This window comes from Phycomyces blakesleeanus (assembly GCF_001638985.1).
Source record: "Phycomyces blakesleeanus NRRL 1555(-) unplaced genomic scaffold PHYBLscaffold_1, whole genome shotgun sequence".
Taxonomy (NCBI): Eukaryota; Fungi; Mucoromycota; class Mucoromycetes; order Mucorales; family Phycomycetaceae; genus Phycomyces; species Phycomyces blakesleeanus.
The window spans coordinates 3263912-3289045 of NW_017265134.1; the positions used below are offsets into that span (position 1 = coordinate 3263912).

Here is a 25134-nt window from a genome sequence, read left to right on the forward strand (position 1 = left end):
GGTTGCTTCCAAAACATCAGTTATGGGTGAAACTCTTCCTGGATGGGAGAGAAAGCGCGAAAAAGACACGCAGAAGCATGGCTGCCCTTGCTTCATGTATGCCAACACCAAGAAGGGTGGAAAGCTCACTGTGCGCTCCCGTGAGGCAGAGCATAATCACCCCATCGAAGAAGACCGCAGAGCATATGCTATGCACCGCAAGCTCTCGCCTGAGGCAATGGCGCTTGTGGTTAAGCATCTGGAGAACAATGACGATGTATCCACCATCTTCAATAGTTTGAAGATAAATGGATATACAAACATTGTTCGCCATGACATTGCTAATATAAAGCAACATTTCGGAAAATCGGAAAAAGGAAAGGAGATGTTTGACTTTATCACCACTCTGCAAGATCTTGACTTCCATGTCAGGTATTCTGTCGGTAATACAGAAGACAATCAAGTGAATATGGTCTTCTTTGTGCATCAGGATGCGATCAATGAGGCACAAAGAATGCCTGAGACTGTCATTATTGATGCCACATATAAGACAAATAGTCATTGAATGACTTATGTCAACATTGTTGGTACTAGCAATGTGAGTGGAAACCCTCGTACCACTTTAAAGACGTATCCAATTGCCGGTGCTTGGGTAGAGCATGAGACAGAAGAAAATTATCTCTGGGTGCTTAGCTGTCTCCGCGATGCAGTCTGGCCCGATGACAACAACAACAACAACAACAACAACAGCAACAGCAGCAACGACAAACAAACAACACTTCTCCCAGATGTTTTCATCACGGACAATGAAAAAGCATTGAGAAATGCTATTACTCAAGTCTTTCCTGAGTCGAAGCAGTTGTTGTGCTATAAGCATATCAAAGACAACTTTAAAAAGCAATTGCTTCCGATGATGAAGGGAGACGAGAGTAGCGAAAAGAGAGACCTGTTGGATAAGCTGTCAGAATTCCTTGACCGAATTGCTTTAAAATGCATTACACATCAAGAAGTAAAAAACGAAACAAATGGATATCTTGAATTTGCAAAGGAAAATTGCAAAGACCAAGGAAAAGCTGCTAGTGCTTTTCTTGAGAAGTACGTATAAATTTTTTAAATTTGATGTAAACAGTATTTAACTATAAAAAATCGTGTTTTTTTTAATATACTTTATCAGAAAAATGAAAGACAAGGAAAACTGGGTGAACATGTATGTTTACAAACATGCCCATTTCGGCAATCGCACGTCGAACCATGCAGAAAGTGCCCATTCTTCTCTCAAGCATTCTCTTGGTACTTCCTCGGGTAAACTGAAGACAGTTATCCTTAAAGTAAAAAAGTGGTATGACGAGTTGGTAAGTTTATTCTATACTATTTTATGCATTTATTGGTTATAATATATTTATAAATTGTACAGGTTGCAGATCGCAAGCATCGGCTAATGGTGGAAAGCCTTGGAGAAGGAACAAAAATTGTGTTCGATAAAGTCAATGCCGCCAGACTAAATGACATCCGTCTTAAAGTCTGTAGATTTGCAATGGATCAAATCAAATTAGAATTATCCAAATCCATTATACCCGAAAAACTAGCCAAAGAGTGCAAATGCCTCATACAATACAACTACCTGCTTCCTTGTTACCACACACTCGCCAAATTCGATACCATCCCAATCTCCTGCATCCCAAGACGCTGGAGAAAAAACTATCTAGAAGGAGAAAGTAATATATATAATAATAGCAATAATTACGTGACGATTTTCTCATATAACATTTTATTATGTAGACCATTTAACTATCCAAAATGCAACCCCAGTACCCCCAAACATCAACAATATCAAACCAATAACCCCAGAATTCAACTATGCTCTTGAGCTTATTTGCAAACATTTCGCCAATGCTCAGAGCGAACAAGAACAAATCAATATATACCAATTGATAGAAAAAACTTTGAAACAAATCGACGCACAGAAACTCGAAAACCTTAAGGGCCCAACAGTAGTCGAAGCCATTAAAGGCCGACCAAAAAATACCAAGCGCAAGATGATTGCATTAGAGCATTGCATCAATACCGAAAAAGAAAAAATCACAAAAAAAATTAAAACAGAAAAAGAACAAAAAAAGTAAGATTTTAATATTGTTTAGATTTAATTTACTAAATCTTTGCTTTGTTTTCTAGGCAAAAAATATCCTCAGCTAAAGAGCAAAAAGCCATAAAAAATATTATCAACCTTGGGTCACCATGCGATTCCACATTACTAACAAATCTCACAATCGCACCAAAACATATATCAACAATCTTTTCTCCTGAAGCAGACGGAAATTGTGGGTACAGGGCGATAGCAATGGAAGTGTACCAGGACCAGGAGGAGTGGTCAAAAGTAAAAGACAAAATGCTAGAAACATTTTTAAAGCACCAAAACAACTACTACCACGGAAGAATGGAGCATGGCAATATGCCTGCATCCAATAACCCACTAATTCGCAGTCTCCAAGACAAGCGCTCATCTCTCCCCCAGCAACATTGGTTCGGTACAATCGACCATCCTCAACTTGTAGCTGATACATTTAGCAGAGCAGTGGTTGTATATTGGAATACTCCAATTGAAACAGGCGACTGTCTTTTTGTTCCATTTGCTACCTTGCCAGAAAAAGTGGAACCGATAATTATTATCTTAGATGTAAACCACTTTCTTCTTGCCAAGCGCAAAAACACTCGAAATTTCTGCTGGCCAAAAATCAACCCCTTTCATAAAAGAATAATTCAAAAACATGGCCTTGAAGATTATTCTTTGATGTACTAACAATCAAGGTATGGCTTTTAAACTAGAATTATCTTGAATTATACTAACTTTTCATATATATCTTTTTTAGATTTTTTTTTTACTTTTTAGATTCTATATTTATCTCTATTATCAATATTCCCTTCTGTTTCTATTCAATTTATTATTATCTTTCTATTTATCTATATTTCTATATTTATCTTCTTTACAATCTTCCATTTTTATCTTTATATCTATCTCATTATCATTTTTTATATTTTTACAATCAACATTAATTTTGAAACATTTAACAAATATCAAGGCTGACCCCCCAAAAAAATGCGTGTAACATGCAAAACTAATTATATGTGATGTCACGTCTAGTTCTTCAATTTGCTCGCTTTTGCATGTCTTATCAGTGTTCAATTTGTTGGTAACACTCCCAAAAGTCAATTATAGGTGACGTCACGTTTAATTCTTCAATTTGGTTGCTTTTGCATGTCTTATCAGTGCTCAATTTGTCAGTAATACTCCCAAAGGCCAATTACAAGTGACATCACGTTTAATTCTCCCTTTTGGTCTTTTTTTGCATGTCCGACCCTAATTTTTCTTGCATGTCCATATAGATCCCCTTCATTAAAGCATCAATGACATCCTTGTTTAACACATATGCCATTACGTGGCAGTTGAAGTGCTGTAATTTTATATATATGAATATTAATTCTATGGTTGAATTTGGGATGAAATATAAAACAACACTCACTTTAGTTTCTCTTGCAGCTCGTCTTCCGCAAGCGTTAGTGGCAGCTCGCATCATAGGATCTTCCCTGTCCTTACGAGTTGTACTCTGGAAGTTAGTGTGCACTATAGTACAGAATTCGCTTGTTTTTATACCCTGCCCAACAAACTTTGGGAGCAGGTAACCAAGAAGATTGGCAACGATCTTCTTGTTGAGGCTTCTATTAAAGAAGACATCCGTTTCCCGCCTTGGCTTTGTCTTGTTGGCATTGACAAGGGCAGGATCATTGAGAGTAAATTTGTCCCTCCGCATGTACTCTTGAATCAACTTCTATTTAACAAAAATGGTTAATGGTTAGAATATTGGATATAGTAATACTTACAAAGACTTTGTCCTTGTTTTCGCAGCTAATTTCAGAAGCGATGCCAGCAGGAATTCTGACAATGGAACTGGCAGCAACAGAAGGATTATCAAGAGAAACAGAAGCAGATGTCTGGGATCCATTTCCTTGTCCAAAGCCAGCACAAATGACTTTATGCATTGTGGTGAGTTCACCACATACATCAACCATAAATTTCTCCATTTCTTTTATTTTCGCTAAAAGATTTTTATATTCATCAGATAAATTAGAAGCAATTTGGCGTATTCCAGTCATGATCTATAATATTAAATAAAGCATATTTTTCAGTTATTTAATTTTTAACTTTTAATTCACATTGTTTGATTTCAAATTAATGATTTATTTCTTATGTACAAGCAAGTATGTATGTGAGCAAGTGAAGAAGTGGAAGAGAGAGAGAGAGAGAGAGAGTGTGTGTGTAAGCAAAAAATGTTATAATAATCCAAACAACCTCTTTATATAAGTATACTAAATGGAACTGTAAATATATCAAAAATATCCTCTTGTAACTTTGGGATGACAATCCGTCATTATATTATCTTTTTGGACTCAATTGTTTTTTTTTCTTTTTTGTTTCAAACACACACACTTCTATTCTTTTCTTTTTTTATCTTGCCATTCCTATTTCCCGTTTTGTCCTTTTGTCTTTTTTATTCTTTTTTTTTCTGATTTTGGTTTTGTTTCATTTTTTCTTGAATTCATTTTTTTTCTCTCTCTTTCCAACTTTTATTATATTCATGGGTTTTTCTGGTAAGACATATTTTCGTGGCAAAATAAAATACTTCCTTACAAACAATAAAATAATTAATTCATTTCACTGCAATAGGCAAGCACACACTTACTCTGCCTCTCTTACACTTTTATATCCCTCCGTTTTTCTTTGGTAAGACGATCTCTTTAAAATACTATATATATACATACAACTAAAAAATAATAATTGTTTATGTTGTCATAGACACTCGCATTTTAACTTTTTCTGATGCATCCTCTTCACAATGGCCATCTGGATTAGCCAAGGTTAGTAAATATACTTTATGCCATCATTCTATAAAATTATTCTAACTTTTTTTTTCTTTCTTATAGGTCATATTGCCAAAAATACTCTCTGCAATTAAACACAGCCATGAAAATGGTAATATTTTATTTTACTTTACTTTATTTTTATTTACTTTTTATATTTATCTAAAAAATATGACTTTTATTATAGATGAACAACCCTCTCTCAAACATGCCATGCATCAAGAACTACCATCCCATGTTACCGTCATTGACATGGTAAGTCTTCTTTTTCTTTTATTTTTTTTATATGTACTACAATATTATTTATGCTGTACATTAATGTAATACAATATTCTACTAGAGACTATATCACCTCTTGACAAGTACTATCAATTTTTACATATAAATAGTTTTGCTTTGGGTATGTAAATTAATTATTCTATTGCCTAATTTACCTGAATTAATTTTCTCTGATCCTTTTTATAGTCAAAGAAAATCGGAACAAACGCCATATTTAATATTCCCAGTATCTTTTTGTTCAACCCATTTGTTTCTAGTATTTTCAATGTAAGTATATATTAAGTATATATTAATTTGCAAAAATTACTGAAAAGTATACTATCGAAACTATATAATTAATATATTGCCCATATTTTTTCAAAGGCTGTTGCATCCTAGCAAAAAAAGCCCATTATTTTCATTTTTTAGTGCTTTTTTCTATGCAGCAATCCTCAAAATAAAACAGTATCAAGGAGCCCACGGAAGAAGTAGCCAAAATATATAGTACTATCACAAGACCATCAACCTAGAATTGTTCTATTATTCTTTTTCAATAAACTTTAAATGAAACCAAAACAACCCAATAATTACGAGATATCAAATTTACGAGAGTATATTACCGGCTGAGAGCAATAAAGAGGCTTTTGTAGTTGAATATATTTAAACAAAAAGTAGTGTATAGGTATCTATACTCTAGTGTCAAAGATATGTGTAACTATAGTAAGGGAAACCCCATCAGATCCAGGATCAGCTCGCACTTTAAAGTATTTTAATAAAACTATAAGTTTTACACAAATGCCTATAGTGTACATACGTACTTACCATATAGAGAATACGAATTGGTCATATCTGCAGCACCTTGCTTTGACACCACACTAGTGTTCAGCTAGTCACGAACCTAGTGTCTAAAATACTCTGCCCATAGTTTACAGGTCACCCAAATCCATGCATATTTTTAAACTAAACACATTGGTATACCCATTCCTATACATGTGTATGTGAACCCATTTTTCCAGTGCTCACTTCTCACTATTATCTGAACTTCTGGGTTCTGGATGATAGGAAGCTCTTTAGTTAAAGAGTATTGAAGTCCCATTATTGTGCCAACTAAAAAAATATGTTTGCACAAATTATTAGGGTCTGGACAAGAGCCAACTGACAGGACTTCCTCTTTAAGCAAGAGCTCATACCAAACAGAATTGTCAGTAAAGGAGCGACACTTGTACACCTGTAATAAATAAATAAAAATTGATATTGATATGATTGAACTCAATGCACTATCAGTTATATACTCTTACCAAGTTGTCTTCTACAGTTTTAATCATGCAAAGAGCATCCTCGTGATCAACGTCAAAAGCCTTCTTCTTAGCCTTCTCAACATGAGTGAGAACAAGCTTCTTGAACCCATACATAATCTTGAGACCCTCTTGTCTATAGTCATGCTCAACTACTTGGGAGAACATGTAAACCAACCGGTTAACCCAGAAGTTTTTTGATCTTCCCAAGTAGTAAGCTTTCAAGATATGGTAATAGGATTCAATAAGATTGTTCGTGTGGAATCTGGCATTCTAATAAAAAACAGTAGAAACAGTTCATAAATAAAACATTATAATTGTATTAGCTTTACCAATCTCCAGGCCATCAACCAAAGGTCACTGTTGTGGGGAGAAAATAAAGCAAAATATAATATAGACGAAAGAATTCGTGAGAACTTGTGTAGGCTGTTTATTTCAAAAGAAAAGTAAAGAATGATAAAATTCGATTCTCTTTCTATACGGAACTATCTACGGATATTTATATGTTTTTCTAATTTGTAATTCAGTGTGTGCTTAAGTAATCTTTATCACAATGAGTCATCTTCCAGGAGTATTGTTCTTCTGGAAAGATCCAGAAAGACCAATTGATATGATACTTCTCCAGTCAGATCAGTCCAAGAGTTTTGGTAAAGAAGAGCATTTATGCTATTGGTAATATTTTAGTATTCCGACCCAGATACTCGGGTAATGTTTCATAATATTAAATAGTTGTAGTTGTAGTCTCTCAATTAAGTATTTGTATAATAAAAGAAATATGTAGATGAAATATAATGATGCCATATATATAATGTATATGTATTTGTATATCCCATGTCATGGTGATAATAATAAATAATCAATTATGTGTATGATGATCTGTATATTAGATAATATCATAAAGGGAGATCTGTTTGACTGGAATAGCTGAGGATATTATTTTATCCTTCAGTCTTACTCTCAGATTCAGCAGTAATCAATACTCATTCACAACAGTTACGCTTAGCATGCTAGTGTGTGGCAAAGTATGCCACACATTTCCCATGGCCAGCAAACTTGGAAACAAATTCCTTGTATTTCTGGTCAAACGCCTCCTTAGTCTTGGCATGTATCAGTAAGTTGAGGGTTACCCAAACTGCATCTTGCTCACACTTGCTTTCATAGGTGGCTCCAATAATTTTTATCTACAGCATTAGTAAAATATAAATAATTATTAGTAAAATTTAAGAATGAGTGTATTAACATAATTTACATCTTTTTTGATGTGCATTTCCCATGCTCTCTTGATGTGCCAGTAGCACAAAAGGATCTGAACCAACTGGCCAAAGACTTCCTCTAGGGCATCAATCTCGACTGGGCTGCAGTCAATCATCACGCACTTGACACACAGGCTACAGTTGGATTTAACCCAACTGAGCCATTGTGACAAGGTTGTGATTAATTCTGCATTAGTCACAAAGAAATAGACTGGACCACCCTTGTTTGTTACATTGCTTCTTACAGCAATTATATACAAATACGAGTGCTTCTTGAAATACACCAAGGATTTGCAAGTCTTGTGAGTGGAGTCAATGCATCACTCATCTGCCAACTCAAGAATCTGCTTAATGGTTAGTAATATTATATTATAACTTTTTGTTAAATAAAATAATATACCTTCTTCTGCCAAGGAGAGATCCACAAAACAAGATATAGCCCATTACCTTGATGAAAGACAATGTGAACCAGATAGTTCTTTTTTTTTCTAAGAGCTCGTTCCATTGCTTGACACTTGCCTTATCAATGGCGTTTTTTCTTGAAAGCTTGTTCAAATGAGCATTGATGCACAGAGACATCAGGAAACTAGAAACGCCAAGACTAGCTTCAAGTTATAACACAATTTAGTTAGCAAGCTGGATAAAAAGAAAGACTATTTACTACCTCTTCCAAGCGCTGAAAATCAATGTGAAGGAGCGTCTTGATGACCTTTCAATCCATGTTATTTTCCACATGGGACACAATCCACTGCTTTATCTTAGCAGGTAGTTTTGAATGAACCATGTCCTGGACTTTCTCAGGCTGATGGGTAGCATGCTGCCACAAGTAGTCTACAACAACGTTACCATTTTGCAAGGTCTTCTTAGTGATTTTGGCCTTGCAGCCATTCTTAATTGATCTGGTTTGAACCCTTTTGGCTTTCTGATTGCCAGTGTCTTCGACCAATTTGACCTTCTTGGGCAAACCCTGGTGGCCACAGACGAAGTACACAGTTGTTACAACGTCTTTGGGACTGACAGTTCTGGTGGCCTGGGATGCATGAGTGTTGGTCATGTTCCAGTCCGAGTGTCTTTTGGCCAAGTTCTCAAACCAAAAAGAAAAGGCTTCTCTGTAAGCAAAAGTCTCAGTTGCTTTGGGGTTACCACTCTCATAATTGGGTGCAATGCGGATCATGTGGTCATCATTGATCTCGTTGATGCTGAAGTTAGTGCGGTTGGAGCTCATTATGAGTGTAAACGGTTTATTTTTAGATAAAAGTATAGGGAAAGGGAAAGATGTACCTGAAAAAAAAACAATAATAATAACAATAGAATGTGCTGGACCAAAAACAATCTGGAAAGTCTGGTAAATACAAGACTGCTTTCAGTTTTGAGAATTTAAACTTATCGTAGTTAATATAGTATCTGCACTATATTCTCTATAGATATGTCCTTTTATATTCTATAATAGCCAATTCTTATTGGAGCAAAAGGACTACTTCAAAACAAAGTGTTTTTATCATATTTTTTGATTATACTTTGCACTTTATTTTATATTTTGACAGTTACAAAAAGGATGAAAACAGATAATTCAAGCATTGGAAAAAGAATAAAAACAGATAATTTTTTTCCACACAAATTTCGAGATTTTGGTTTATTTATTTATTTTTGATTTGGAAAACATGGGTTGATTTAATGGTTTGGTTTTTGTTTATTTGATAGAAAAATATTTTCAATTGAATGTAATAAAATTACAGTTATTCATTTATTCTTATTGTTAAAAGCTTCTGTTATATATTTGATATTGTTTTTTTTAGCTATACATAATTGCTATGATATTTATTTATTTTATATAATTTACTTACTCAGGTTACTGAAAAATCTAAAAGTAAAAGACAAAAAGTTAATTGATGGTCCAAAACAGTATCATAACCCATTTTATTTTTTTTGGAAATAAAAAATAGGATCCTCCAATGAAATGTTGTTATTTTTACTCCAAAATTTCCAAATATGGTAGTAGCAAGTTGATTAAACTGAAAGTCGAGTTGAGAATACTATTGATTCTGCTAGAACTTTCTAGTATTATCAATTCACGAGTTGAAATTACTGGTTTGCTCACAGTTTGATTAACTTTTAAAATTAAAATTTTCTTTTTCTTTCAAAAACTTATTTATTATGTCGCCCTTGCCTACTAATATCACTGCTTTTAAGAGATGCTTTGTTAACGAGTGTGATTCAGAAGAACTAGAGCATTTAATTGAGCAACAAGAAGCTGAAATTTCTAGCGGAATTCAAGTATAAATAAAACAGACAATAGATTATATGCAAAAAAATGCACACCAATATTAACAATATATCTTTATAACCTACTAGTATTGCTGCAATTTCTGAAGAGGTGCCTAAGAAAGCTTGTAGGGGTTGACCATCGAAAAGGATTATGCTGGTTGAAAATTCAACAGCTGAATCGTCCAGTTCAGCCAATTTGTTTACTTCTGTTGGCTCAAATGCCTTTGTTGCTCTTCAAAGTAGCTTGTCAATCAATGTGTCTGAGTTTGAGCTTGAACTTAAGGCTTTGCCAATGAAAGTACGTGCCAGCACTGCCGCAATTTACAGAATGCCCTTAGAACATTGGAAGGTATGTCTCAACTCAATAGAATAATAATCTATATTGTATTGATTGTATTCATTTTTTAATGTTGCTTAAATTGAAGGACTTTTGCAAAAAAAACCGACACAGATATCCTGTTGATCTTCAGTATCCATATACTGTTGGGCCCACTGAATTTGTTATTGCCTTCTTCAAATAATTTGTTTTCAAGCAAATGTATATGAAAAGTGTTTCAGTAGAGACTGATGTTAGAATACAAATTGGCTTAAGAACAGAAGATAATGAAGAAAGACAATTGACTTTGCTCCAAAGTAATACAAAATTGCATGAAATACATAAAAAAAATGCGTCAAATTATACTTAATCATCAACCCATTTTTATAGTTGCTGAGAATGCTCCTTCTAACAAGAACGGTAGTAAGAAAGTTATTGAAGTTCCTTTAGGTATTGAATCTGTCAATCAATATAAGAAAGTCTTGATGTTCTTGCACAAATTCCAGTCCAAGCACCAAGAAGTTGGATAGTCGTCTCCCAAGAAGACTAAAGAAGTGATCGAATTGATCAAGAAGTATGAACACGACCTTGTTTACAACCAAGTACAAACAAATGTAGATAGAGCAGCCCATTGTGTGATTCGGGACTCTTATAAGAATCCTGACAGCAAATCAGGCTTGCGCAAGATGTTTTCTATCTCTTTCCACCACCATATGCTACTTAGGGTTCAGAATTTGAGAAATTTAAACTTTGCGGATTGCTTTTGCACAATCATTCCAAAGAAACAGCACAAAGAAATGCAACAGACTCTTGCTTTGGTTTTTAATCTAGACAAGGGCAAGACTCTGAAGGAAGGAGAAGTCAAATTTGCATGTGCCATGTGCCATGAAAACATATTCAGATGTCCTTTTGGTACATTTGCCTTTTTTATGTTCAGTTTGCTTCAAGTAGGTTGGCCAGCTAAAAAAGGGACTTTTTTAAAATAATTTCTAACTTTATTGATAAAAATTATAGACCAGTGGTGACTTCTTAAACGAAGACAGATGGCAGAACTGAAAGGTATTGCGTGGACGTACCAGCCCTGAGAAGAGTTTAACTGGCGCTTCTCAATGGAAAACTGCAAAAAAGACACTTGCAGATGAAGAGATATTCATCACACGAGTAACATATGGTGGCCGTCATGCTGGGTCAATGGAAGCTGAAGGCTTAGGGATACCTTTTGATCTGATCAAGCGAGGAGGAGAATGGAAGGATTGACTTGGTCATTTGGAGACCCATTACTTGGGTAAACTCCCATCTCCTTTTGCCAGAGGTATGACTGGCTTTTGGGGAAAGCCTTTCTCACTGGCAAGAAATGGCGTGTCACCACCAATGGAATTACAAAAGATGTTATTTCCTTGGATCGAAGACTATTTTGGTGTCAGTAATGCAGAGTGGGTAGCTGTCTGTGAGAAGGAGATGAATGAAGTCGATGAAAACGAGGATGAGGATGAAAACATCATAAATTTTGAGATAGATGAAGAAGCAGATTCCGTAGAATTCGTGGAGGAAGATAAAAGATTGCAGTCGAAAGAAAAAAAGAGAAAAGGAAAGCAAAGAGCAATTCAAAGCAGTATCAATACAGCAAAGCGTAGATTTTTACGACTCTTGATACAATGCAGAAGAATAATCTTATAAGATGTAGCCATTTACTTGTACTTGAACAAAGAAAACAGACACATCAACACAAGAAACCTTCCGTTCTCAAGTAACAGTTTCAGAATGTTCCAAAAGGATATTGTAGCTGCCATTACCAGCCCTTCCATTGGTAGACTAGAAGAGTATGAAAGCCTTGTCCCTAAAATTGTGAATACAAACAAAGAGATAGCCAGCAGAGTGACAGAAGTGAATTATCGGATCATATGATTACAGCAACAACAAGAGAGCCAATTTGAGAAAAATGAAAACTCTTTTAACAACTTCATTGAACAAAGTAACCAGCAGAATTGTCTTCTGATGAACACAACACAGCAACTAGCTAAGGTTATAAAAATCCTCGTAATCTGGCAACATTGTTTAAATTCACAAATACAATTACTTATGACTACCAACAATGCTTCTCAAGGCATAAATACCAATGCCAGCTTGTCTCAACCGCCTATCATTCCTGTTCTTTCTACTACTCATTCCACTGGAAAAATAGGGTAATTTCTTCTATAGCGTAGGGTACTATTATTTGTGGAGTGATAGCCTAAATTTCCATCATTTTTATCTTTTTTATTTTTGATGGCGATGATAATGCTCAGTCTGTTTTATTGAATAAAAAAACGAGTTTACTTTTTTTTGTAAAAAATGTCTACGAGATTTCCTTTTCAGACTTGTAGCCATGTCGCAGAGTTAATAGTTGTATGGCACTTAAACCAAATGATATCTTTTGAGTGAGATAATAAAGCTTTTTATTGTTGTAATATTTATTTATAAGTATGATGAGATTAATGGTCGTGATATTACTACAAATATTTTTGTTGTATATGCTTTACAGCTAATAAAATGTACATGACGGCATGTTTTAACAAAAGTGTGTATTATTGTATTTTAGAATGAGGCAATCAATTACTGTTTAGAGAACTGCCCATTTTAACAACCAGAATAAACTATGTCATTTTGGCGGCTGGTGTAATTTGGAAAGATATATATTAAATTGTGTTCCTGAACAATTTCTATTCTTGTCAATTCTAAAGACTTAAAAATAAAACAGATACACACAATATGTTAAGCAACAACAACACTTCAGAATGCAAGTGCTCTAAATGCTCTTTCAATAGCATGGGATTTGTTTTGGTGTCTACTCAAACACTCAGAAGACATGCACAGCAAGATATTGTGAGATAATATCAATTGGGATCTTCTTGTAAGTTCAAATTTAAGAAAATTATTATTGCAATAATTTTGATTAAATATTTATTTTCATATAATATAGCCTCAGCTGTAGAATTAATATTGAATGACAATGACATGGAGATTGACTTTGAAGACAATGTTGATGCCAAAGATCAAGTTGAAGGTATGCATAGTATTTTTATTAAAGTTTTATAATCATTTATAATATCTAATAATTTGATTCTTTTTTACCCAAAAAAACAGCCGAAGACTTATTTCTTTTTGACATTAATTCTGTGTTTGATTCTAAAAGCAAAGATGAGAGTGTCATTGAAGCAACCATTTTGGATATTTCTTACAATGAATCTGATGATGTTAGAGGTTAGTACAAAAAACATATATAAATCAATAAAGTCAACAAGTATTGACTTTTTTCAAATAGATCACTTTTCTTCATCTAATATGCCAGTTGATCCTACTCATGCTTTCATTGCTTCTTTTGCTGCCTTCTTCATATCCAAATATGTTGTCAAGTCTGGTAGTGCTGTTCTGTTGAAATTTCATAACGAAGTATTGGCATACTTTGAACAGTCTTTCCGTCTTTCCCTAAGTATAAATGGTGTCAACTCTATGACTGGTCTCAGCGACATGACTCGAGGTGTCCAGCAGTTTGTTGCATGTGGCAATTGTAACAAAGTATACAAAGAGTCCAATGTTGTTCCAGAGTGCTGTAATTTTGAGAGACTCTCTGGTAGAAAATGTGGAAACACTCTGTTTTTTGCAACATCAAGAGCCTTGATTATTTCCAAAAAGATTTACATGTATAACTCCATAATCAAAACATTGTCTATTCTTTTTTGCCGTCTTGCATTCAAAGACACCATCAACCATTGGAGAACCAGAGTGCAAGTTCCAGACATAATGTTTGACATTTATAACAGTGCGAAGTGGAACAGTCTGCCAGGAACCGATCTGGACAGGAACAAGGGCAGGGAAAACAGACAGAGAAATATAGATAGATTCCTTTATGTTGTAAATGAGTATTGACTACTGCTGTAATTGAGAATAAGTCTGAAGGAAATAATATAAGGCCTCAGCTATTCCAGTCAAAGGTGTCTACCGATTACTTTATTATTTAACACACAGGTTTAGCATGCATGATAGTGATTATATTTCATATGATGATATCACCATAATATGGGATACATCAGTGGATTATTATAAGCATAATTATAACTCATAAACACATTTACTTTCGATGTTAATACTTCATCGGGACTACACACATTTATATAATTAATCATACATTAATTATCTCAAGATCACGTTGCTCTGATTAAGGCTCAGATAGGATCGATTACCTGACCCCAGTCATATAATTTTCCCAATCCAAAACAATATAAATAGCAGTAGTAGTTCAGTGTAGGAACCGGGTCAAACTTTGATACAAAATCTTTCTCAATAAACAAAACCTACACAAGTTCTCACGAATCTTCGTTCCTAATTTCAAATCTTGAATTCTTCCTCTTAAAAACTTCTTCAACTTCAACCACCACAACATTTTTTTTCGTGAACTACCATGAACCCCTCTGCTGAGAACTATCCCGCCGCCATCATCCCTGCTCATGATGAGGATGCCATGTCCGTCATGACTGAGGAGGACCTCATCGCCAGTCTGAGTGACAACATCTCCTTTGCCAGCTCCACCCCTGGACAATTTGTTGCTCCCTCTCCCCTTCGTCCCTTGGTAGCGAATGCTGCTACAACAGTCTTGTCTTTGTCAGAGAAACTTAGACTAGAACTTCAACAGCATGTAGAGGCTGTCAGCGCTGCTCACGCTATGAACGATGAGCAAGCAGCTGAATTAGCCCTTAATAAGGTCAGACGCGTCAAAGAAATGATAGATATAGAAATAGCATGCAGTCAGTACCTTTCGCCTTCTGTGAAAGTTGTAGAGAAGAGCAGTCGCACTGGAGGGTTGACTCTTAATAGAAGAGATCTTCCTAAGTTCCAGTTGGCAGACGATGTGATTAGATCCTTCCCAAATGAAGAGGTCTTTCACTCAGTAGACCACTTCCTTCGCACCTTCCAAAAGGTTATTGAGTCGTCCCTTCAGGACATTGAACTAGTTTGGAAGAGATTTTTGCCGCTCTGCTTGCCTCATAGTGACGATGGATGGGTAGAGATGGATTTGAAGAAGTGTGTAGATTGGAATGCGGCCAAGATCTGCTTTACAGCAAGACATGGATCGCGCTTGGTGACATCCCGTTCGGTAAAAGAGGTATTTACCATGGTAATGCTTCCTTCTGAGTCGATTGGAGATTACTCCAAGAAGTTCCTTCAGGCTGTGTATGATGCCGGCCTCCCCAAAAACGATGCTCGTGTTGCCGACCGCTTCCTCGCTTCCTTGACTAGGCAAGTACAGACACTCTTGCGGCTCACCATGACCAGATTGGACTTCAATGGCGAGACCAAAAGAGATTGGACTGTGGAGCAGTTGACGCAGATTGGCAGAGACATCCTTGGCGACGACAATCGCATGTATGCCGAAGCTACCCAGCTCATTCCTGGTGCCAACATGCACACTGAGAGGAGAATGGAAAAGAAGAGAATGGAGGCGTATCCTCGCAAGAAGGTGCACTCCAGCAACAACCAGCAGCACCGAATCAGTAAGCCGGAGCGTTCCTTCTTCTGCTCGCACCATGGTAAGAATACTACACATGAGTCGAGCAAATGCTTCACCCTGGCCAACAACAAGGCCAAAGTAGCTGCCCCCACCAAGCGCAACCCCTGCAGGCGGTGTGGAGAAAACTACTTCCGTGGCCACGTCTGTAAGGACAGTGAGCCAGTCCTGATGGTCTCGCAGGTCCCTGCCAAGGAGAAGTCTGAGCAAGTGCTCAAGGCGATCCAAGACAGTGTCGACTTGGAACTCGAAGACATGTCTTTCGACTGTAAGTACCTACTTGACAAAATTGAGAGAAGGGTTAAAGCCAATGATGCATTTAATCTAACCACTCCTATTATTGTAGAGAACCACAAACTACTTGGAATGATTGACACTGGCAGTGCACGCACTTTCATTAGTTTACAATGTTTGAATGAAAATTTAAATATAAATAAAATAAATTCATCAAATGGTTCCTTCACTTTCTTGTCAAAGAATAGTGGTACTAAGCGATTGGGAAAAACTGATCCTTTAAATTTTAAATATGTGAATGGAATTACGTTTAAGCATGCACCCGAGGTGTTAGAGTTTAATACAGGATTTAATTTTGATATTCTTCTTGGAAGAGATATCTTAACAAAAATGAACATCGGATTGATTAATGTTGCATACGATATCGAAGGAGAATATATTCATTCAGATAACGCTAAAGACTATGCCGCTGTGTATGAGAATCTAAATATCGATAAAGAGAAAAAGTTTGAACCGGATAATTCGCCAGCTGGTACGGAAATACAGCGAGCAGAATTTATTCAGTCAATTCAGGCCTCACTGGATGAAAATAAGAAAATCCCAGTCGAGTCCTCTTGTCCTTTATCAGAATCTCTAATTAGATTACCCACAAAAGAAGGCGCCACAGCTTATAGACGTCAATATCCTATTCCCCATGCTCTACGACCAACACTTGATAAACAAGTAAAAGAATGGCTTGAGACAGGCACGATTGTCAAGTCCAAGACCAATACTTCCTTCAACAGTCCTATGTTGCTTGTGCCTAAAAGAAACAAAGCTGGAGAGATTGTGAGTCACCGAGTTTGTCTAGATGTGCGATTATTGAATCAGATCCTACCTCCCACATTCAACTATCCAATTCCTAAAATCCAAACGATATTCCAGAATTTGAGTGGAAAGAAATTTTTCACCACATTGGATTTATCGAATGCCTACCATCGTTTCAAAGTTGCACCTGAAGATGTTCATAAATTAACATTCACTCATTTAGATGGGCAACAATATAGCTTCATTAAAGGCTGCTTTGGCTTGAAGATGCTTACATCACAATTTCAACATGTCATGGCAACTTTGTTTGATAAAATTGACTGTGTGCAGAATTTTGTTGATGATTGTATTGTGGCTAGCGAAACATTTGAGCAGCATGTTAAGGATGTAAAAATAGTGATTGATAGATTGACATCGGCGAAGTTGATTCTAAACTCTGATAAATGTGTCTGGTTTCAACATTCAGTGCGATTGCTTGGTTTTGTCGTCAATGAGACAGGCACCAAGGTTGATAAGCGAAAGTTGACAAACGTTGATAAATGGCCTATTCCTAAAACTGCGAAACAAATTCAGCAATTTATGGGTTTGATTAATTACTTCAGAGACTATATTCCCATGATCTCGAAGGTGGCTGAACCTATTTCACGATTAAGTCATGCCAACAATGTAGCTGAGCTATGGACAGATGAGCAGACAAGAAGCTTTAAAGCATTAAAGGACATACTGCATCAGGATTTAATTCTTCATTACGCAGATATGTCACGTGAAATGTATGTGGCCACAGATGCTTCCCTTTATGGAGTAGCCTGCCTGCTTTTTCAGCGCGACGATCAAGGGCGTGATAAGTATATTAGTTTTGTGTCAACTTCCCTGAGCCCATCCCAACGGCGATGGAGCACCACCAAAAGAGAATTGTATGCAGTCGTTTTGGCGCTTGATAAATTCCGTCCATTTCTATGGGGCCGACAGTTCACCATTTTTACTGATCATAAAGCACTCACTTATCTTCACACACAAAAAATTGCTAATCCCATGATAATTGGCTGGATTGAGACACTTCTTGACTTTGATTTTAAGGTGGTCCATATTCCTGGTTTGTTGAATAAACTACCAGACTTGTTGAGTCGCTTGTATCCTCCAGAGGATAGTTACAAGCTGGTGGAGGATGATGGATTGAGAAAAATCAGAACAAAACACTTGCAATCTAAAGATAAAGTTATTATTCGTAAGAAAAAGTACAGTAAGGACAAAGTGCTAAATGTACTTGCTACACAACTCATCGAAAATGTATCAGAGACTTCCGACTATATGTCGCCTCCTGAAGAAAAGCGAAATGGCTTGTTAAAAGAAGCACATTCGTTTGGTCACTTTGGTAGTCAAGCTATGGTGAATGATCTTCACTCTCAAGGATTACATTGGACTAATATATATGAAGAAGCAAAGGAGATTATTCGTTCTTGCTCTGAATGTCAGAAGCACAACATCAGCAAAAGAGGATATCACCCATTGACCAATGTTGTAGCTTTCCGACCATTTGATCATGTTGCAATTGACTTATGCGGTGAATTCCCAGTATCAGAGGATGGTCACACGTATATGCTAGTGTTAGTTGATGTTTGTTCCAAGTATATCATCTTGAGACCATTACCAAACAAAAACTCGACAACAATAGCTAAGGCATTGATAAAAATATTTGGAGATTATGGTTTTCCCAAAGTAATGCAAAGTGACAATGGGTTGGAATTTAGAAATTCTTTAATGGCAAGCCTATCGAAAGAGCTTGGTATTGATCGAAGATATTCAACGGCATATCATCCACAAGGAAATGGTATTGCTGAAGCCAGTGTGAAAGTTGCAGAGAATACTGTACGGAAAATGATGAGAGCGAACAGCAATGACTGGTGTCACTATTTACCAATTGTTCAGCTATGCATAAACAGACATATTCCTCAAAAGACACTGAGTGCACCCTTTTCACTAATGTATGCTCGCAGAGTTAATGTACCTGATGAGTATGGTGATAAAGCAAAATTCTCTCTTCCCAAAAACACGGTAACAATTGATGAATTGGAGAAGCAGATTGAATATATGGATAAAATAATATTCCCTGCCATAAACGAAAGAGTCTTGCGGATCAACGAAGAGTTAAAAAAGAAATACGATCATCTTAATAGACATCCCCAAAGGAACACACGTAATGGTCAGATTACCACATCGTCCAAATAAATTGGCACCAATCTATGAAGGTCCTTATACAGTGGTTCGAAGAAATAAAGGAGGATCGTATGAACTAAAGGATGAGCAAGGAGAATTGTTGCACCGAAATTACACACCCTCAGAACTCAAGATGGTTACCATCGATGAATCTACAATTGAGAATGAGCTCTATGAAGTTGAAGACATTCGCGATCATCGTGGTGCTGCTGGTGAAAGAGAATATCTGGTAAAATGGGTTGGTTATGGTGAACGGGCAAACACATGGCAAATGGCTAACGATTTTACCAATCCCACAATAATACAAAAGTATTGGAAGAAGGTCAGAGAAATCGAACGTTTAGAGAATGAGAGAGCCACGGAATTAGTGAATAAGAGTGCAGCCTCATTAAAGAAAACAGTTCAAATTCCAAGACATGATGGTAAAATAAAAAGGAATCGCATTGAAGAGTACAATGGAAGTAAGCTTCCTACCGCACTGAGTAGAGAAGAAAGAATGTCCAAAAGAAGAGCAACAAAAAATTTGATAAAATAAACACGTAATCCACGGAGCTGAGTTTACAGTGCAGATCTCTTGAAGTATAAAAAAAAATTATGAGCGTAATTGACCCAAATGAAATTGAGCAATTCGACAAATTAATAAATAGTTAAGATGAGATGTTTTGCCGAATCAACAAAAGGTATTGTTGAATCTGGTGGAGGATAATGTTGTAAATGAGTATTGACTACTGCTGTAATTGAGAATAAGTCTGAAGGAAATAATATAAGGCCTCAGCTATTCCAGTCAAAGGTGTCTACCGATTACTTTATTATTTAACACACAGGTTTAGCATGCATGATAGTGATTATATTTCATATGATGATATCACCATAATATGGGATACATCAGTGGATTATTATAAGCATAATTATAACTCATAAACACATTTACTTTCGATGTTAATACTTCATCGGGACTACACACATTTATATAATTAATCATACATTAATTATCTCAAGATCACGTTGCTCTGATTAAGGCTCAGATAGGATCGATTACCTGACCCCAGTCATATAATTTTCCCAATCCAAAACAATATAAATAGCAGTAGTAGTTCAGTGTAGGAACCGGGTCAAACTTTGATACAAAATCTTTCTCAATAAACAAAACCTACACAAGTTCTCACGAATCTTCGTTCCTAATTTCAAATCTTGAATTCTTCCTCTTAAAAACTTCTTCAACTTCAACCACCACAACACTTTATTAAAGAAGTTGTTTGCTTGATCTTTCTATGATCAAGCTCTACTGATATTTATATGAATATGTTTATGTCTGCTATTTATAAGATATAATTATGATTGATGTTATAAGTGTTCTGTCTATGGGAATGAATACAATGATTTGATTAGTCAGAGAATATAAAAAACGGAATCAGTTATGATTGGTCTAAAGGTCAAGACCAATTAGAGGTTCCTTACACAGTCTGAAGGATGGCAATGATTTACCATTTGTGAATCATGAGCGATCCACTATGCTTACCATGAATATCAATTGGTTTCAACCTTTTGATAGGGTCACTTACTTCTGTGGGGCAATATATCTTTGCATCAACAACTTGCCAAGATCAGAATAGTACAAGAAGGAGAATGCTGTTCTTGTTGGTCTCATGCAAGGGCCAAAGGAAGCAAAGACAAATGAGATCAATCACTACCTCCGTCCCCTTGTTGTGGAACTCAATCAGTTATATGGCAGTGTGGTTATGTTTACTGCACAGTGCCCATCTGATGCTCTTGTCTGTGCTGCTCTTCTTCTTGTTGCCTGCAACATTCCTGCTGCCTGTAAGACTTGTGGGTTTTTCTTCCGCTCAAGCACATTTGCATGCAATAAGTGCAATCAATAGTTTCCTTGCCTTCCAGACTCCAATGCTGTGGACTACTCTGGGTTTGTGTTTTCTGAGTGGGTGCATCGCACTGATGCCAAAAACTGTTGTGGTGCTGAGTTGTGGAGAATGTTTAGCAGTAATGCACAGAGAAATAGATTGGAGAGGGAAAATGGTGTCCGATGGTCAGAATTGCATGACCTGGTTTACTTTAATCTCATGGAGTGTACTGTCATCGATCCGATACATAACCTGTATCTCAGAACAGCAAAGATGCTAATAAAGAAATGGAGATCTTCAGGTCTCATCACAGATGCACACTTGGCCGAAATGCAGTTGGATGCTAACAAGCTTGTACTACCAGAGGACTATATGCCATTAGGAACAAAGATTGGGTGGGACTTCCCATTCATGAAGGCCAACGAGTGAAAGTCTTGGTGCTTAATGTACTTTCTTGTTCTCCTGCGTGGTCATCTACCTGAAGCTCATCTCGGTAACTGGGCAACGTTTGGCAATGCATGCCAGTACCTTTCAATGCCAAGCATATCCATGGCTTACCTTGATGAAGCTCATCAATCTTTGGAGGCTTTCTGCAGAGAGTGTGAGAAGTTGTATAAAGTCCCATTCCTTTTGCCAAACATATATCCCCATCTTCATCTGCAAGAGACTGTACTGAACTTTGACCCAGTTTATGGCTATTGGCTTTTTAGTTTTGAAAGATGCAATGGTATCTTGAAAAACTATGCAACGAATAGAAAAGATGGGTTCGAGGAAACCTATATGAAGAAGTATCTTAAGGAAGCATTTCAGGGAGATCTTATTTGCCAAACTTTGCCAATTATTTGATCTGACCATTTGGCAATCATCCTTGAGCTCACTGCATCCACTACCAATTCCATAGCCACTTCTACTTCCACTGTCACCTCAATTCAATTCGATATCAATGCTTTTCTTGATTCTTCTGAGATCAACTTTGATATTGTCAAGGGAAACGAGCCTTTGCCATCTTCCACACTTCCTTTAGCTCTAAAGAGGGAGATTTCTATGGATCAATCCAATTATGAGTATTTGTTGGAATACTATTGCAAGACATATAATAATCAAACTCTTGTTTATTATTGTCAGGCTGATCATTCCAATAATTTTGTTAACAATTGGATACAGATATTTGAATCAATCGATCTTCTCAGACAAATCTATAAGAGCAAAACAAAGAATCAGCGCAGGTCGTTAATGCAAGCCTTGTTTGAGACAAGTGATGGTAGAAGTATCAAGCCATACGCAGGCCAAATTCAGTATCTCTTTGTCAATACTGCTGTAAAATCGTTTGCTAGTCATGCGAGCCAGCATGTATTTGCATATGTACTGTTGTAAATAAGTATTGACTACTGCTGTAATTGAGAATAAGTCTGAAGGAAATTATATAAGACCTTAGCTATTCCAGTCAAAGATGTCTACCAATTACTTTATTATTTAATACACAGGTTTATTATGTATGATAGTGCTTATATTTTATATGATGATATCACTATAATATGAGATACATCAGTGAATTATTATAAGCATAATTATAACTCATAAACACATTTACTTTCGATGTTAATACTTCATTGGGATTACACACATTTATATAATTAATCATACATTAATTATTCCAAGATCACATTGCTTTGATTAAAGTTCAGATAGGATCGATTACCTGACCCCAGTCATATAATTTTCCCAATCTAAAATAATATAAATAGCAGTAGTAGTTCAGTGTAGAAACGTTGTCAAGTTTTGATATCAAATCTTTTCTCAATAAATAAACTCTACACAAGTTCTCACGGATCTTCGTTCCTCACTTTCAAACCTTGAATTCTTCTTAACAACTTCAAAAACTTCAACTACCACAACATATACAATGGTACAAGGAAGCTTTATTTCCGCCCAGAGCAGGAGAAGGAGTTGAGGTGAATGAGGTGGGGTTCGAAGATGACAGCATGACCAGCATTCTCCCAGTGCATATAATCTGCTATCCAGTCACAGTAGGCAAGCACCTTGGTCTAGAAGGCAAAGTTCCGATATGTGTAATTTCTTTGCCACAAAAAATATATGTTTAGATTCATATGCAAAAATAAAACATCTACATATATATATATATATATATATTAATAAAGACTAATTTATATATAGCTGCATGTTTCTTTTTTATTGTTTCTATAACATCTTGTTTGTACTTGGCATGCTATACATACATATGTATATATCATGCTAATCTGTAAACATAAACAAGTAGAAAAAAAGGCTCTAAAATAGTGGATAAGAAAAAAATGATTTATTTTGAAAAGCACCAATCTGGTAAAGTGACTGTCAAATTCTTGTGAATGCTCACTTCTTTCTCATAAGGGATGCACTTTTTCAAGCTTTCTGAATTTTTCTTCAAACAGATGACAGTAAGTTTATCAATACTAGTAATAAATGTGTGGAGCTAATTTAAAGAATAAATAGTATTAATAAAGTATTATTATTTTCTTTAAAACATAGATGGGTGTTTAATATTATCTCATCAGCTCTCTAGCTGGAACGATATGTCTGCACTCCGTTATCTCCATCCAACTTGCCATCAGACATCACGTCAATAGAAAGAATATTTCTGCAATCATATCGATTCATGTCATCATGAATAGTCTCTGTATATGTCTGTTACGTGATAATATGACGGTCAAGAAGCTACCAACAAATATTGTATTAAATCATTAAATCAATAGTAAATTAACTTTATTTTAAAACTTACAGTCTTCTTTCTGTTGCATTTTCTTCCACCTTTATTTCTAGCCATAATCTTCTCTGCTGAGGTTTGGAAGACTCGCACTTGATTTTGGTAGTGATTCTTTATTATATTCTTAGTGACACTCTTTGAAACATTTGTGTAACATCTTTGAGATCTCAGATACTTGAAGAGAGCCAGCGCAAGTGCCTTGTTGTACTTATTGCCATACGTGCCAGTCATTGACCATGCTAATCTATTATTATTCTCTGCGACCTTAAGTAGGTCTGTGCTTACAAAGTTTGGTTTCTTGATATAACTATTGATAAGTTGCTATAAAAGTAATATGAGATATATTAACCAGTAATGTTATTATTAGCAATTTACTTACAGAAATCAAGGGATGATATTTCACTTCAAGATCAAGATCATCATCTATGGAAGAAGAAGAATTCACTGATACAACAGAAGGCATCATGGAATTTTAGCTGGTTATTGTCTTTTTTATTTCAGCATTTGCAGTCATGAGCTAAAGGATGGAGTTCTTCAAAAATTCGTTTGTCTTGTTAGACAAATCCAGGCCATCCTTCAAATGATTTATTACATCAGTCACTTTTTTTGCATTTTTCTACAAAAATTACATTGACATATTGTTGGCTGCCAATAAGATAAGAATGTGCTCCATTGGTGTCAAAGCAACTTGAACTTCAGGGGCTGTGACAACTGCTACTTCTGGAGTTAGTGTATTAATTGGAGTAACAACACTTGCAATTATGCTATTAAGAACAGCATTCATACGTAGGTTGGGTCAGCAGGGAACAGTAGAAATATGCTTTATCATTTTCTGTTAATAAAATAAATATTAATAATTTTCAACTAATATTGTATAATTCACTACACTTGTTATATCATATTTAAAATTCACATACTAGTAAAGAGGATACGCAGTGCAGATTAACTCACTAGACGTTCACATAGTTGTGGTCAACCAATTTTTTTTGGCAGTCGACTGATTTTTTTTCCCAATTTTAGACAAAATTTTTATTTCAAAAATAGGCAACAGATTTAAGTGCATCCCCAGCAAAAGACAGAGGCTGCACTAAATCTTGCTCCTTTTAAGAAAATCTTAATTAACGAAATATTTTAAGTTATGACAGACTTGACTTCCTTTATTTTGAGATAATAATTTATTTCTCAAACATTTACTTCTTTCTTTAATCAATACTTCTTGACTTTATCTTGCAACATGCATACTTTCAAATTTGTTGAAGTAACAACCCCTGTTACTGATAACTTACCTCTGCCAAACCAGGATCAGAACACTGCTTCAAATGTGACAGATTCTGAACCAAGAGGTCTTGGCAAACTGGAGGAGGACGAAGCTCTAGAAAGTGACGATGGCAAAGAAAGCAACTTGGGTCACTGGAAAAATTGCTCGGTTTACCCTAT

At 35.8% G+C, this 25134-nt stretch overlaps 13 protein-coding genes across 13 annotated transcripts; 8 read left to right on the forward strand and 5 right to left on the reverse strand.

Moving 5' to 3' along the window:
• Positions 1–1157: 1157 nt before the first annotated feature.
• PHYBLDRAFT_161874 (hypothetical protein) lies at positions 1158–2776 on the forward strand (the record flags this gene model as incomplete). The annotated part of the gene is made up of 4 exons (XM_018434510.1): positions 1158–1331; positions 1394–1694; positions 1759–2095; positions 2152–2776. 4 exons carry the CDS (start codon positions 1158–1160, stop codon positions 2774–2776), a joined length of 1437 nt encoding a protein of 478 aa, XP_018299295.1.
• A 520-nt stretch (positions 2777–3296) lies between these two features.
• PHYBLDRAFT_161875 (hypothetical protein) lies at positions 3297–4128 on the reverse strand (the record flags this gene model as incomplete). The annotated part of the gene is made up of 3 exons (XM_018434511.1): positions 3297–3428; positions 3498–3803; positions 3856–4128. The coding sequence occupies 3 exons, from the start codon at positions 4126–4128 to the stop codon at positions 3297–3299; spliced, it is 711 nt and encodes a 236-aa protein (XP_018299296.1).
• A 482-nt stretch (positions 4129–4610) lies between these two features.
• Positions 4611–5550, forward strand: PHYBLDRAFT_161876 (hypothetical protein; the record flags this gene model as incomplete). The annotated part of the gene is made up of 7 exons (XM_018434512.1): positions 4611–4623; positions 4700–4756; positions 4829–4890; positions 4957–5005; positions 5081–5148; positions 5359–5439; positions 5536–5550. The coding sequence occupies 7 exons, from the start codon at positions 4611–4613 to the stop codon at positions 5548–5550; spliced, it is 345 nt and encodes a 114-aa protein (XP_018299297.1).
• A 287-nt stretch (positions 5551–5837) lies between these two features.
• Positions 5838–6793, reverse strand: PHYBLDRAFT_161877 (hypothetical protein; the record flags this gene model as incomplete). The annotated part of the gene is made up of 5 exons (XM_018434513.1): positions 5838–5908; positions 5974–6037; positions 6182–6379; positions 6450–6719; positions 6779–6793. The coding sequence occupies 5 exons, from the start codon at positions 6791–6793 to the stop codon at positions 5838–5840; spliced, it is 618 nt and encodes a 205-aa protein (XP_018299298.1).
• Positions 6794–7453: 660 nt separating this feature from the next.
• On the reverse strand, positions 7454–8278 carry PHYBLDRAFT_161878 (hypothetical protein; the record flags this gene model as incomplete). The annotated part of the gene is made up of 3 exons (XM_018434514.1): positions 7454–7627; positions 7696–7998; positions 8147–8278. The coding sequence occupies 3 exons, from the start codon at positions 8276–8278 to the stop codon at positions 7454–7456; spliced, it is 609 nt and encodes a 202-aa protein (XP_018299299.1).
• A 133-nt stretch (positions 8279–8411) lies between these two features.
• PHYBLDRAFT_161879 (hypothetical protein) lies at positions 8412–8924 on the reverse strand (the record flags this gene model as incomplete). The annotated part of the gene is made up of 1 exon (XM_018434515.1): positions 8412–8924. The coding sequence occupies one exon, from the start codon at positions 8922–8924 to the stop codon at positions 8412–8414; it is 513 nt and encodes a 170-aa protein (XP_018299300.1).
• A 1191-nt stretch (positions 8925–10115) lies between these two features.
• Positions 10116–11537, forward strand: PHYBLDRAFT_138811 (hypothetical protein; the record flags this gene model as incomplete). Its single annotated transcript, XM_018430081.1, has 5 exons — positions 10116–10313; positions 10498–10597; positions 10671–10801; positions 10853–11227; positions 11340–11537. 5 exons carry the CDS (start codon positions 10116–10118, stop codon positions 11535–11537), a joined length of 1002 nt encoding a protein of 333 aa, XP_018299301.1.
• Positions 11538–11594: 57 nt separating this feature from the next.
• PHYBLDRAFT_161881 (hypothetical protein) lies at positions 11595–12467 on the forward strand (the record flags this gene model as incomplete). The annotated part of the gene is made up of 3 exons (XM_018434516.1): positions 11595–11910; positions 11989–12164; positions 12192–12467. The coding sequence occupies 3 exons, from the start codon at positions 11595–11597 to the stop codon at positions 12465–12467; spliced, it is 768 nt and encodes a 255-aa protein (XP_018299302.1).
• An 807-nt stretch (positions 12468–13274) lies between these two features.
• PHYBLDRAFT_138813 (hypothetical protein) lies at positions 13275–14186 on the forward strand (the record flags this gene model as incomplete). The annotated part of the gene is made up of 3 exons (XM_018430082.1): positions 13275–13323; positions 13404–13520; positions 13582–14186. 3 exons carry the CDS (start codon positions 13275–13277, stop codon positions 14184–14186), a joined length of 771 nt encoding a protein of 256 aa, XP_018299303.1.
• Positions 14187–15662: 1476 nt separating this feature from the next.
• On the forward strand, positions 15663–16284 carry PHYBLDRAFT_157097 (hypothetical protein; the record flags this gene model as incomplete). The annotated part of the gene is made up of 2 exons (XM_018433566.1): positions 15663–16094; positions 16169–16284. A coding segment is annotated over exon 1 (416 nt), but the record flags the coding sequence as incomplete, so codon positions are not given.
• A 2965-nt stretch (positions 16285–19249) lies between these two features.
• On the forward strand, positions 19250–19399 carry PHYBLDRAFT_9989 (hypothetical protein; the record flags this gene model as incomplete). The annotated part of the gene is made up of 1 exon (XM_018444113.1): positions 19250–19399. A coding segment is annotated over one exon (150 nt), but the record flags the coding sequence as incomplete, so codon positions are not given.
• A 1324-nt stretch (positions 19400–20723) lies between these two features.
• PHYBLDRAFT_72775 (hypothetical protein) lies at positions 20724–23038 on the forward strand (the record flags this gene model as incomplete). Its single annotated transcript, XM_018442713.1, has 5 exons — positions 20724–20895; positions 20974–21361; positions 21479–21663; positions 21838–22286; positions 22850–23038. The coding sequence occupies 5 exons, from the start codon at positions 20724–20726 to the stop codon at positions 23036–23038; spliced, it is 1383 nt and encodes a 460-aa protein (XP_018299306.1).
• Positions 23039–23253: 215 nt separating this feature from the next.
• Positions 23254–24160, reverse strand: PHYBLDRAFT_72776 (hypothetical protein; the record flags this gene model as incomplete). Its single annotated transcript, XM_018442714.1, has 3 exons — positions 23254–23406; positions 23713–24018; positions 24077–24160. The coding sequence occupies 3 exons, from the start codon at positions 24158–24160 to the stop codon at positions 23254–23256; spliced, it is 543 nt and encodes a 180-aa protein (XP_018299307.1).
• Between the last annotated feature and the right edge of the window lie 974 nt (positions 24161–25134).